General features: G+C 44.6%; 1 protein-coding gene across 6 annotated transcripts in view; it reads right to left on the bottom strand.

Moving 5' to 3' along the window:
• Positions 1–12,874, bottom strand: part of FAM20B (FAM20B glycosaminoglycan xylosylkinase) — a 43,419-nt gene that overhangs the window by 15,408 nt on the left and 15,137 nt on the right. For all 6 annotated transcript variants that reach the window (XM_042924951.1, XM_042924946.1, XM_042924949.1 and 3 more), the window contains 2 exons: positions 8,353–8,439; positions 4,421–4,530 (listed from right to left, as the gene is read on the bottom strand). In XM_042924951.1, the coding sequence (XP_042780885.1) occupies positions 4,421–4,530; positions 8,353–8,439 (197 nt within the window). The remainder of the gene's footprint in view (positions 1–4,420; positions 4,531–8,352; positions 8,440–12,874) is intronic.

The following is a 12,874-nucleotide window of genomic DNA, read 5'->3' as shown; positions in this document are numbered from 1 at the left end:
TGGACTTTGAGGGCATTATGCTAAATGAAAGAAGCCAGACAGAGAAAGACAAATACCATCTGATCTCACTTACGTGTAGAATCTAAAAACAAAACCAAAAAACAATCCAAAACTAAGTTCTCAGATACAGAGAACAGACTGGTAGTTGCCAGAGGCGGTGGGGTGTACGGTGGGCGAAATGGAATAAAGTGGGTCAAAAGGTACAAACTCCCAGTTATGAAATAGGTTGTTCCTGGGGGTGTAAAGCACAGCATGGCGACTATAGTTAATAATACTATAATGAAACTTGCTAAGCGAATAGATCTTAAAAGTCCTCGTCACAAGAAAACATTCTGTAACTACGTATGGCGATGGATGTTAACTAGACATTGTGGTGATAAAATGTGAAGCCACTGCGATGTATACCTGAAACTAAGATAAATGTTGTATGCCAATTATAGCTCAATAAAAAAAAAAATTCCTGGAGAGGCTCATAGGAAACCAGTTTACTCACTAGACTACTGGTTTATTACAAAGGATACAAAGCAAAAACCTGATGGAGATAAACAGGGCAAGGTTTCCAACAAAGGAGCTTCTGTCCTCATGGGGCCCGGCCAGTGGCATATGGAAGCATTCTGGTTCACTAATCTGGAAACTCCCAAATCCCATACTGCTGGCATTTTCATGGAGGGCTTTCTCAGAGAAGAATGGTCAATTATTAACTCTATTTTCAACACCCCTCTCCTCCCCGGAGAATGGGAGGTGGAGGGTCGGGTGGTGGTGAAAATTCAAGCTTCCAATTGTGGCTTGTCTCTTTGGTGACCAGCTCCCGTCCAGGAGGCATCCGGAAGCCCACGTGGCGTCACCTCAAGAGAACAAGAGACACCCCTGTGCTGTTATTGCTTAGGAATCCACCAGGGTTTTAGGAGCTCTGTGCAGGCACTGGGGGCAGAGCCAAATATACCTATTTCTTATTATTTCACACAAGGAAACGAAATGTCCAAAATTTGATTCACTGTCTTCCTCCTCTTCACCTCCCCAGGTCTGCTCCTTTGCATACATTCCTACGACAGCTAACAGCTTTGTTATACCCTGAGTCATCCAATCCAGGAACTTGGGAGTCATTCTTAATTTTTTCTTCTCTCTCAATTGTCCCACTCAGCCCAAATGTTCACAAATCCGTTCCATTTTAATTCTCGAGTGTGTCTTAACTCTTCCTCTCTGCCGTCCTTGCTCCAGCTTTGGCTCGTACCACACACGCGGTTCGTACACAGCCTCTATGTGCTCTCATCGCTCATCTCATCCCCTTCCCAACCTCATCCCCATCCTCCACGAAGCCGCCACAGTTGGGTTTCCAAAATTACATTCCGATCTTCCCGTGCTCCAGCTTTTTTAACGGCCTCCCACCGCCTAGGCAAAACGTCACCACTTCTAACCCTGGTGCGCAAGGACCCTCAGCGACATCGTTCGGATCACCTGCCTTCCCCCTCACCGGCACCACACCCCCCTTCACTTTAGCTAAATTACACAGTCTCCTTAGCTTGCCACAGGCTTCTCTCACTTCTCGTCACCTTGTCCATGCACCGCCCGCCACTTGGAACACGGTTAACTCAGGGAGCCCGTGCACCGGATGGGAACAAAACTACATTTTTATTTTCATTAGCTTCTATCTGAAACTTAGCATTTCCGTCAGTTATGATGGCAGGGAGCAAACCAGGGTGGTATTAGCATCACCTGTGACTTTTTCACAGAAGAAATTAGACTTTTTGTTTCATATTAGCACTGTTGCAGACAGCACAAAGTATCATTCATACACAGTCTGAGATTATGATTATGATCTTGTTATTTCGTGTGTTAAGTAATAACAAAACACATACTAGTATATCACAAACTTGCTTTTTCTAATTTTTGATAACAAAACTATATTTCAATATTATTGGTTTCATTTAGAATTCTGTGTATCCTAATTTATGTATTTAAAAACATTGTTTTGAGAAAAGCTCCTCTCTAGCACGCCAAGAGTCTATAGTACAGAAAAGGTTAGAGTCCAGACACCCAGGATGTGCCTTCCCACTCTGCCTTCCTGGAGGATTGCTATTCTCCCTATGAGACTTGAATGAAATACCACCTTCGCTAACGGACTGTCACCTTGACCCTCACATCTGCCCTTCCCTTCCACACGCTCACAGGCCCTCTGTACGTGTCTGGCTTCCCTGTTAGACGAAACTCCTGGAAGACAGGAAGGTGTCATTCATTCTTGTATATTCAGCACCTGGTTCAGAGCCTACCACACAGAAGTGAAACAGAATTTTGTTGAAAGAATGTCATTTTTTAAATGTTTATTTTTGAGAGAAAGAGAGGCAGCGGGGAGGGGCAGAGACAGAGTGGGGGACCCAGAATCCAAAGCAGGCTCCAGGCTCTGAGCTGTCAGCACACAGCCCGATGCGGGGCTCACAGCTTGTGTCACAAGCTGCGAGATCATGACCTGAGCCAAAGTCAGAAGCTTAACCGACTGAGCCACCCAGGCACCCCTGAAAGACTGTAAAAGAATATAAGCGGATGAAATATTTGAGAGTCTGAAAATCCGGGTCTGAGTCCTGGCTAACAAGTAGTAGCTATGTGACTTTGGGGAAGTCCTCTAATTCCTTCCAGCCTCTTTCTCAGGTGTGAAATATAGGTAAATCTCCCTTACTTACTTCATTCTTTTGTCAACACGATCTGTCGAGCTGCAAGGGTCACACAGAACTTAGTTGCTATTATATGAAGTTATCTAATAACATATTTTTAAAAATTGTGCTAAGGTCAGCTCATTATTTAAAATCTACCTCCAGCCAAATCCGTCTACCTGCTGCTACGGATTGAATGTTTCTGTACCCCCAAGTTCATACGTTGAACCCCTAATCCCCAGTGTGCTGGCATTTGAAGGTGGGACTTCCAGGAGGAGCCCTCATGACGGGGTTCACGCCCTCGTAAGAAGAGACAGCAGAGATGATTCCTCTCTCATTCTCTCTGCCGTGTGAGGACACAGCAAGACGGTGGCTGACTATAAACCAGGAAGAGTGTCCTCACCAGAACCCAACTGTGCCGGCACCCTCATCTCGGACTTCCAGCCTCCACGACTGGGAGAAACAAATCTCCACTGTTTAAGCCACGTGGTCCATGAGATCTTCCGGCAGCGCCACTGAGACGCTGCTCTGTGCTGAGGGTGCGTCCAGAAGCTCATTCCCCAAGTGTGCCAACCCCACGCACTGGCCCATCTCTATGCCCTCGCTCCGTTCTTCCTTTCTGTTACTTCGCCTGATGCCCAGCGAAGACGCTGCCTGGGCGGCTCCTACCGATGCTTCAATACTCAGTCTCAGTGACAATAACCTCCTCTACAAACCTTTTTCTGGCCTCTCCCTCTCCCACCCCTCGCACCGTGTCTGAGAGTTAACCTTCTGTGAGTCTCCAGAGAGCAGAGGCTCTGGCCTATTCTTGACCTCCTCTCATCCAGCAGGAATCTGTGTTTGCCTGAGCATAAAATTGGACAGGCAAAGATGATTAGAAAATATATGAAACAAATCATGACACTGTGTGTTTTTGCTTATTTGTAAGAACAGTGTAGCTTGGCCTTCTATGTTTAAATTCTGAATGATGAATCTGTCATAAGCCCTTTAAATACTCAATTTCACCTCACTGGAAATATAAATCCATTCATTCTAGCCAAGCAAGCTGAAATTCATCTCGCAATGCTGTTTCGATAGTCATATCATAATGCAGAGCACTGTGTCATTGAAAATGTCACCACGATGAGGCTGAAACAAGAGCCCCCAGCACCTCTGAATCCCTCCCGTTCTCACTGTGCCCACAAGGAGAACTGGAGTGAGAATTTAGCTCAGATTCCTCACCCTGGAGTGAGACGACGGAGAACGGAGACCAGAGGGACCACAGCCAGTTCCATGCACAGTGAGTTATAGGCTGACCCTTTCAGAGCTGAAGGCAGCGGTGATCTTTCAGGCCCACACGCAACCCTACAAGGGCATTTCTGACCCTCTTACAGGCTTGCCTTAGGGTTTCCTCAGTTCTAAGGAGATAGTTCCCAAGAAAGGACATGTATAGGAAAAACACCGCCAAGTCAATAATACACATTCAGGCTAAAATTTAAGTTTGAGATTTACTTTGAGATCAAGCAGAAGGAAGTTATCACCTGCTTACACTATCAGTAAACTATGTCACTTCCTACTTCACAGACACAACAAAGCACACATCAGGGAAAACTTTCGCCTTCTGGCCACCTGCCGTTAGATCCATTTCCCCCAGTGACCTGAGAACAAGTTACCTGATTTGGTTTTGTGCTCCCTTGAGTTCCTCAGTTCCTGAAAGTCACAAACCAGCTTGCGCCATGATAGTTAATAACTTATTAACTACTCCTCTATTTAAATGTCCTCTATAATCTTCTTACCTACGGTTAGGAAGGTGCTCAACAGCTGCTCCGTGGCAACAGGCTTGATCTCTGTCCGCAGATTAACAAATCTGCCAACCACTAAGGGCGCTCGGCGGAAACCCAGGATCCTGGTTTGGGAGGTTGAAGAACAGAAGAGAAAAATCTGTGGGGGTGTATTTGACAAAGTAGTCTTAAAAAGATATTGTTGTTTCATAGGTAAATATATATATTTTGAAGATTTTATTTGTAAGTAATCTCTACCCCCAACATGGGATCGAACTCATGACCCCAAGATCAAGGGTCGCGCGCTCTACTGACTGAGCCAGTCCAGTGCCCCTGCGGGTCAGTCTATTTTAAAGGTACATATATTTATGAGCTTAATATCAAGATGTAGGTCATTTACTTTAATATGTACTTCAGCAAAAGGGATAAGGCAAATCTGGCCAAATGTGAACAATTGCTAAATCGGGGAAATAGATAACACGGGTTCACTATACTGTTCTAATTTGTTAGAAATTTTTCATAATAAAAAATTTTAAATAAATTTTAACAAAGCATTAAAAAAATGGGCTTAAATCCATACATAGGTTCAAAGCTTTGGGTAAAACAGCACACTGGCAGGAAACTATCAGATTAATCTGAAGGATTAACCCATAGGACAACTTAAATACAGATACATGCGAAGGTAACTTCTCTCTAATGGTCTAAAGTATAACCTTATGGTTGAGCAAAATCATTTTTTAAAAAATGAAATTTACTGGCAAAAAAATACACACTCACTGAAGAAAGTTGGAGGGGCAGGACTTGGAGCACACAGAATCGTTATGATGAAGAAAATAAAGATCACCCATAATTCCACAGCCCAGAAATAACTATTGGACTTTTGGCATATGAGCATTTTTTCCTTTACACATATATAGAAAAACATATACACTCTTGTGTATATACACAACGAAGATTATACTATACCCAATTTTGTATCCTGCTTTGCATTCATCATTATACCATGAGCCTTTTCTCATGTCATTATAAAACTTTTAAAAACAGCTGTGTAGGGGAGCCTGGGGTGGCTCAGTCGGTTAAGTGTCCAACTTCAGCTCAGGTCATGATCTCACAGTTTGTGGGTTCGAGCCCCGCATCAGGCTCTGTGCCGACAGCTCGGAGCCTGGAGCCTGTTTCGGATTCTGCATCTCCCTCCCTCTCTGCCCCTCCCCCACTCGCACTCTGTCTCTGTCTCTCTCAAAAATAAATATTGAAAAGAATTTTCTTAAGTAGCTGCGTAAATAAAGAATCCACTGTTTGGGGTTGCTGACTGACTCTGTCTTAATCTTAGAAAAGCCGCAAAAGCAAGTTAATCAACTGAGGTGTCAAAATAACAAACATCGAGAGGACCTCCCAAGGCCAGAGAAGGTGGTCAAATCCTAACGTAGTAGAGAAACAGCAACCCAGAGCAGAGACATGTCGGGAGCCATGGATGGGAAAGAAGAGTTGGAAAGTACTTTTCCTCCCTACTGACCAGTGCCAGGCCAAAGAACAGCAGCCAGTTTAGCGCGGAGGGGCCACATCACAGCGGCAGTTAACAACACGGGTGGGGGTACTGGCTAGAGAATAACTTGCAGGCTTTGAGGTAGGGAAGGACTTTTAAATACAAGGCCCCCAAAGCACAAGTCATGAATTGGAACATTAGTGTATTTAATTAACACCAAAGGCAGTGATTTCTGCACAAAGACAACTTCACTTGAAGTTAACATACAGGCGGTTGTGCCGTGAAAAGGTAAGGAGACGTTCAATTTTGCTGATAACTGGGGAAAAACAAAAATAAGTAACAATGATGTACCACTTTATTTGAGTGGATTAACACAAATTAGTGTGTTGGATGCTATGAAGTACTGGTATAGATATGGGAAAAGGACCTTCACACACGGCTGGTGTCCATCAGTAGGCAAACAGGAAGGGGTTTGGGAATGAAGAAAATGGAAACAAATGAGGTCTTGGAAAGACTGATTCCAGAATGTCATTTAGTGAGAAGCAGGATTTACCTAACTCTCTACTGCTAGGTCTTAAAAGAGGCAGTGAAAATTCATGGTGTTGTGAACATTTATTTAACCTTTTCCGTATCACTGGATGTTTGGATTGCTACCAGTTTTTCACTACTGAAAATGCTCCAGCTAAGATCGTGGGTATAGGTCTTTGAATTTCATTACTTCTCCACGGTACTTCCTAGAAACACCTTCCTAGAAATATCTTAGATAATTGCGTGAAAAGGTAGTTATGTTACTCATCCAAAGAATAGGAACATTAAGGTTTCTGATACATGACAGAGTTCCTAAAAAGAAAAACTGAACCGATTTAACAATGCCACAAGCTGCATATGAATCTCAATCCATTCCTGCCAATAAAGTACTACCCTCTTAAAAAAAATACTGGCCATTTTCAGCAGAAGAAAGTAGTATCCCATGGTTTCAACTGGATTTTTTTTTTAAGTTTATTTATTTATTTTGAGAGAGAAAGAGACAGTACAAGTTGGGGAGGGGCAGAGAAAGAGGGAAAGAGAGAGAATCCCAAGCAGGCTCTGCATGGCCAGCGCAGGGCTCAATGCAGGGCTCGAACCCATGAAGCCACGAGATCACGACCTGAGCTGAGACTGAGTCGGACGCTTAACCGACTAAGCCACTCAGTGCCCTTCAACTGGATTTGCTGTTACTGGTGAGGATGACCCCCTGCCATATTTATTAGCAACCGATCATTTCTATTCAGTCAACTGTGTCCTTAGACCATTTTCTATTAGGGTTTTAGCACATATTTGGATTTGTATAAACATTTATGATATTAAGGCTATTAATGCTTGGATTACATTAGGTTCAAGTATTATCTCCTAGTTTGATTTTAAATTTTGTTTGATGTTTCCTGACATATGAGTTAACTTTATTTAGCTGAGCCTACCGAATAGCTTTTCCTTTGCGATTTTTCGATTATTGCTTTTGTGCCTAGAAAATCCTTCGTAATCCAGAAAAAGACAAAAGTCCATCTTTGTTTTCTTCTGGTTTCCTTTACACATTCGTTTAAAAAATACTGTGAATATTTCTTTTAAAGTCTGTCAATATGCCCTGAAGAGGGGCGCCTGGGTAGCTCAGTCAGTTAAGCATCCGGCTCTCAGTTTTGGCTCAAGTCATGATCTCGCGGTTAGTGGGTTTGAGCCCCGTGCCGGGCTCTGTGCTGACAGCTCAGAGTCTGGAGCCTGCTTTGGATTCTGTGTCTCCTGCTCTGTCCCTCTCTCTCTCTCTCAAAAGTAAACATTTAAAAAAAAAAAAAAAAAGCCCTGAGGAAAGAGCTGATCAGAAGAACAAGTGAGATACAGGCAGTTCAGTTACAATACTCCTAAACTAGCTACCTGCTGAAAAAATATTAATTTTCCTAGTTAGCTTATACCTTTAGAATTTACATCTATTTTTCTTTTAGAATTATTCTGGTTATTGAAGCCATGTGTTTTTTGTATGAAGGACCATAAAATTCATTATATATGTCATGCTATGTGCTTCAAGCATATGGGGATAAGTCAGTATTACCTACTTTAAACAAAAATAAGACAAAAAACCAGTACTGTCAGGTCTAATTAACAATCAATTCAATTTAGGGACTTGAGTTCCAACTCTGGTTTTCATCCTGCCCTCTTATTTACCAAGAACACCTGCGCTCATGACGACAGGAGGCATACCAGAATGAAATGATCTTAACAAGCGTAGAGTGAAGATATTTACCCTGGTATTCCTAGAACCAACCAGATTATGAGGGACTCATACAAATTTAACAGACTCTGTCGGTCAGCTATCTAAAGTAGGTACCAAGTCAAAGCCATTAGCGTTGCTCCCTTTAGAAGGAGGCCACGGGCCCTCTCCAAGATATTTTTAAAAGGAAACAAAACAAACGTAGCCCTCCATGATGGCACGTACCTGTCCAAATGAAAGGCTGCGACCTCTGCATTGTGTCTATCATAGCCAGCATACGGCTCCCCTTCTACCACATAGTCTCGGTTATACCTGCAGAGTGAATGGGAAGCACACACGGAGACGTGAATTACATCAGCACCAGAGGAGACAGCACAACAGAAACTTCAGCAGGCCTGATTCTGCTCTGCAGACACGTTCTCAGTCAAAGCTGAGAAGAGCTGTGGATTAGGACAAATCTCCGGTAGGTAGGGTAAAGATAGAGAAGGAAACTGGAATTCTCTCCCTGCCTCAGCAATCGTTCTATGAATAAAACACGGAAGAGGTTATTTCTACCCCTCTGAAATACTTCCAGTGTAGTTTAAGTAACACTACAAGGTCATTTTCTGGAAGGCAAAGACCATCTCTGTATCTCTAGCACAATGTTAAGCCTATAGTTGGTGCTTAATAAACGTTTACTAAAATGTTTACTAGACTGAACTAAAGAAATGAAGGGAAACGTACAACTAAAATGTCTCTTTACCGGAATGACTATGGCAAGGCTTGTAAGAGAAGTTTAAATTTCTTGGGGAAAAAAACGGTCTGGATGTGCCTCAGCTTTTGTTGAGGAGCAGGCAAAGGTGCATATGAAAAGCGTTGTTTGAACAACCATCCTCTTTTTCTTTTTAGGTTTATGATGACGTGTGGAGGGAATACTGGCCTGGCACGAGAGCTACATATATAGTTCTGTCATTACCTTCTGGGTAACCTTCAACAAAACCAGTCTCTTCTCTGGGTCTTAGATTCTTCATCTACAATATGTGAGGAGCCGGACCAGAAGGCAATTTCCAAGATATCATTCATCTCAAATTCCATTCTGATTATTTTACATTACATGCATGACATAAACAAAGGACAATAAAAGCTAGAGTATTTCTTTCGACGAATCATAAAAAAAGATACCATTTAACTGTTAACTAGGAAGAAAGGGACACTAAATTCACCTATAACCTCTACTGTTTGCATGCATTTCCTGAGTCAAAAGGCCTATTTATTAGGCTTTACAGGCAATAGTAAGATAGAAATGAATGGAGACTGAAGCAGAGTGGAGCTGTTCCACCGAGGACACTTGCATCGGGGAAGTGGGAAACACTGCGATAAAAAGCAGTGAACTTCAACATAAGTGACCTCGGAATCTAAAGGGAAACCATATCCACAGAACACATTTTCCAGGCAAAGTACGGAACATACACGCCAGAAGACAGCCATGCGTCACCACCTGGTTGGAAGCCAGTTTCTTCTTGGCCTGGTCAAAATACTCACATGTAGTTCTTACGTTTCTAGCGTCAAAGCATTATTCAGGCTACTTAGGATTATGCGGCTACCTCCCAAATAAGTCTCCAATTTTATTATTATTTTTTTTATTATTATTTTTTTTAACGTTTAGTTATTTTTGAGACAGAGAGAGACAGAGCATGAACGGGGGAGGGGCAGAGAGAGAGGGAGACACAGAACCGGAAGCAGGCTCCAGGCTCTGAGCCATCAGCCCAGAGTCCGACGCGGGGCTCGAACTCACGGACCGTGAGGTCGTGACCTGAGCCGAAGTCGGACGCCCAAACGACTGAGCCACCCAGGCGCCCCATGAGTCTCCATTTTTAAATAGAACTGCAGTAAAAGCTAACACTCCTCAAGCACTTCTCTCCCCGCTATAGCCGCAGGCCGTCCATACAGCCGGGGGACAGTCCTGGAATACTTTCTTTGCTGGGGCCCCAGTCGGGCCTCCACACACAGGGAGGTACGTGCAGTCCACTCCTCCCAGTGAAACGTCAGAGACCTTTCCAATACATGGAAAGGCTGCTCTAAGTGAAATGTAAAACCCTAAAGGAATCCAGAAACATCGGGGGTGGCCTGGAGAGGAAGGGAGGGAAAGAAAAGGGAAAGGAGTAAGAATCACAGAGCTGCCCGCAGAGTCAGGAGGTCTGAATCCCTGGCTCACGTTTTGGCTGTGCGAAACACAGCAAGCCAGAACTCCGCGTCTCACCCGTCCAATGAGCAGTTGGACCGGGCGTTCTCCGAGGTCCCTGCCAGCACTTCCTAGGACCACTCACTCACTTCTACCCACTCCTAGGCTCCTGCCACCTTGTTGCTTTCCCACCAGAACTGCAGCCTTCGCCCGGGGAAAGCCAATTTACTTCCAGAATGGGTAGAGCTACACTGAAAAAAAAAAAAAAAAAAAAAAAAAAAAATCACATTTCTAACGTAAGGCAAAACGTGCAAATAAAAGCATCACTGTCTTCCCATAAATTGCATCCACCGCACATGTGTCCTATCTCTGACAGGAGGACATGGCCAACCAGGCTCCGGAAGTGCGGAAACCACAAGTGGCTGTTAAAGAAAGGTGCGTGTGTCGCCTTAGCAGCAGGGGCGCAGAGCCTCCTCTCAGCAGAGAGCGATCCATCTTAAGTCACTGACAGAGCAGCAAAATTCATAGAGTAACTGCCAATAAATCACTCCTATCCTTCTGGGGAAGGACATCAGAGTCTGACCAAGGACATTAATTTGCGCTTACACCAGGACTAAATAGCCTCTGAGGCCCCCAGGGTCAGAACAGCAATTTGCTAGGCATCTCGAGACCAGAGTCAATTTCCACAGGCACTTGAACGTACACCCACGTTCCGCAGCCTGCGACAGTGCCAGGTGTCACCAGCACAGGTTGGGTGCGTGCAGTGATCGAGAGCGGGATCCCCCAGGGCAGGTGGGGCCCAGGCACCTTGCAGGTGGGGGAGGAGAGTCCCCGGGGGCTGCGAGTGGACAGGGGCAGTTGGGGGTCGGGGACTAGTTTGGCAGGAATAAAGAGCAGGGTGCAGAGAGGAGGGCCGGACGGCCAGGGGTTGACCATTAGGCTGCGGAGGCTGCGCTTCGCCCGGTGAACAATGGGACGTCCCTGAATGTTTTCAAGCTGGGAACACCGTGCCAATATGGGCGTCTGAAGGAGGAATGACAGCAGCCTTCAGGAAGGTGAAGGGAAGGCTGCAGTGGCGGTAGAGAAAGGGGATGAAGCACAGTGACTAGGTGAGTTGGTGCGGTTATCGGCTGCCACCTCCCCCAGTCACCAGCCGGGCGGCCCCTCCCTCAACTTCTACCTTGGGGCGGCCCCTCCCTCCACTTCTACCTTGACCGAGCACCTGGGGCCTTCCTGCACAACACCTGGACCAACGCTAACAGTGCCACTACCAGGAATACCTGCTCCTCCCACTTCCTGCTGGCGCATCTTACCCCCAATTCCCCAGTGTGGGAACGGAGGGCTGGGTACAGAGGGGACATCCTCTTATTTAGACGTGAAATGCTCACAACTCACCTCTGTACACCAATGTCATTTGTTTTTAGTCTGCCTTTTTTCCATTACTCTGCTCACACTGCTGATCACCCAGGCCACAAACCAAGAGGTCGAGGACTACATTTCAAAACTAAACTAGGGATTTCTGCTGACAGGTGCTCAGGAAGGCAGGCAAACAGAAGAGAATCACACGTGCGTGGCAGAACACCGCCACTCTTACTCAGATCCAAACGCCAGTTACTGCGAGGTGACCTTGTCAAGTCAGTTACTCTCTCTCAGCCTCAGTTTCTTATTCTAGAAGTAAGAAGTGTAGGGACATTTGGGTGGCTCAGTCGGTTGGGCATCCACCCCTTGGTTGCAGTTCAGGTTTATGATCTCATGGTTCGTGGGTTCGAGCTCTGTTGGGCACTGTACTGACAGCATGGAGCCTGCTTGGGATCCTCTCTGTCTCTTCCTCTCTGCCCCACCCCTGCTAGCACTCTCTCTCTCAAAATAAATAAACTTAAGTGTTACTGCCCACAGTCGTGGTAAAAGCTAAAAGCATTGACAGATACAAAAGTACTTAGTGTAGAGCCTGGAGAATGGTGTGCATTCAATGGAAATTATGTCGCAGGGTCCACGGAACCATACTTTTTCCATATCACCTGCCAATCAGACTTTTCTATTCTCCAAAGGCATGCCCTATGTTTCCCTTCCTAATTGCCACATCTTCCATACATCACACTTCCCAGTTCCAGGCAAATACAGATTTCTTCCATTTCTGGGATCCCAATGTATTTGTTCTCTGGCTGTATATTATCTATTGATGGTTGGGTCATGAAGACAGCTAGGCTAACTACTCTTATCACAGTTGAATTCTGTACATCTTTACCCCACATTTCTCCCACCGGCAAGAGATCCAAAGGTATCGGTTATAATTCTCTCAAAAGCCCTATTAAGGAATGAGAAAAATGTTTAGTACATAGAAAATTCACTGGTAACTAACTCCTGGCAAAAGAATATGAATCACCGTCATGTTAACCTATTTCAAAATCATATACTCACAGGAAACTTTTAAAAATATTAATTATACTATAGAATTGCCAAACAAATGATCTCTGTAGAGCCTTGGAGAAGTCTCCAAGGGATCATCATCTAACGACATATAATTCAGCCCACTTTTTCAGATTTTGGACTGAAGTAACTAGAATGGCCCAGTTCTCTCCTTAAAAC

This window comes from Panthera leo, chromosome F3 (assembly GCF_018350215.1).
Source record: "Panthera leo isolate Ple1 chromosome F3, P.leo_Ple1_pat1.1, whole genome shotgun sequence".
NCBI lineage: Eukaryota > Metazoa > Chordata > Mammalia > Carnivora > Felidae > Panthera > Panthera leo.
This window is presented reverse-complemented; position numbering and strand designations above follow the sequence as displayed.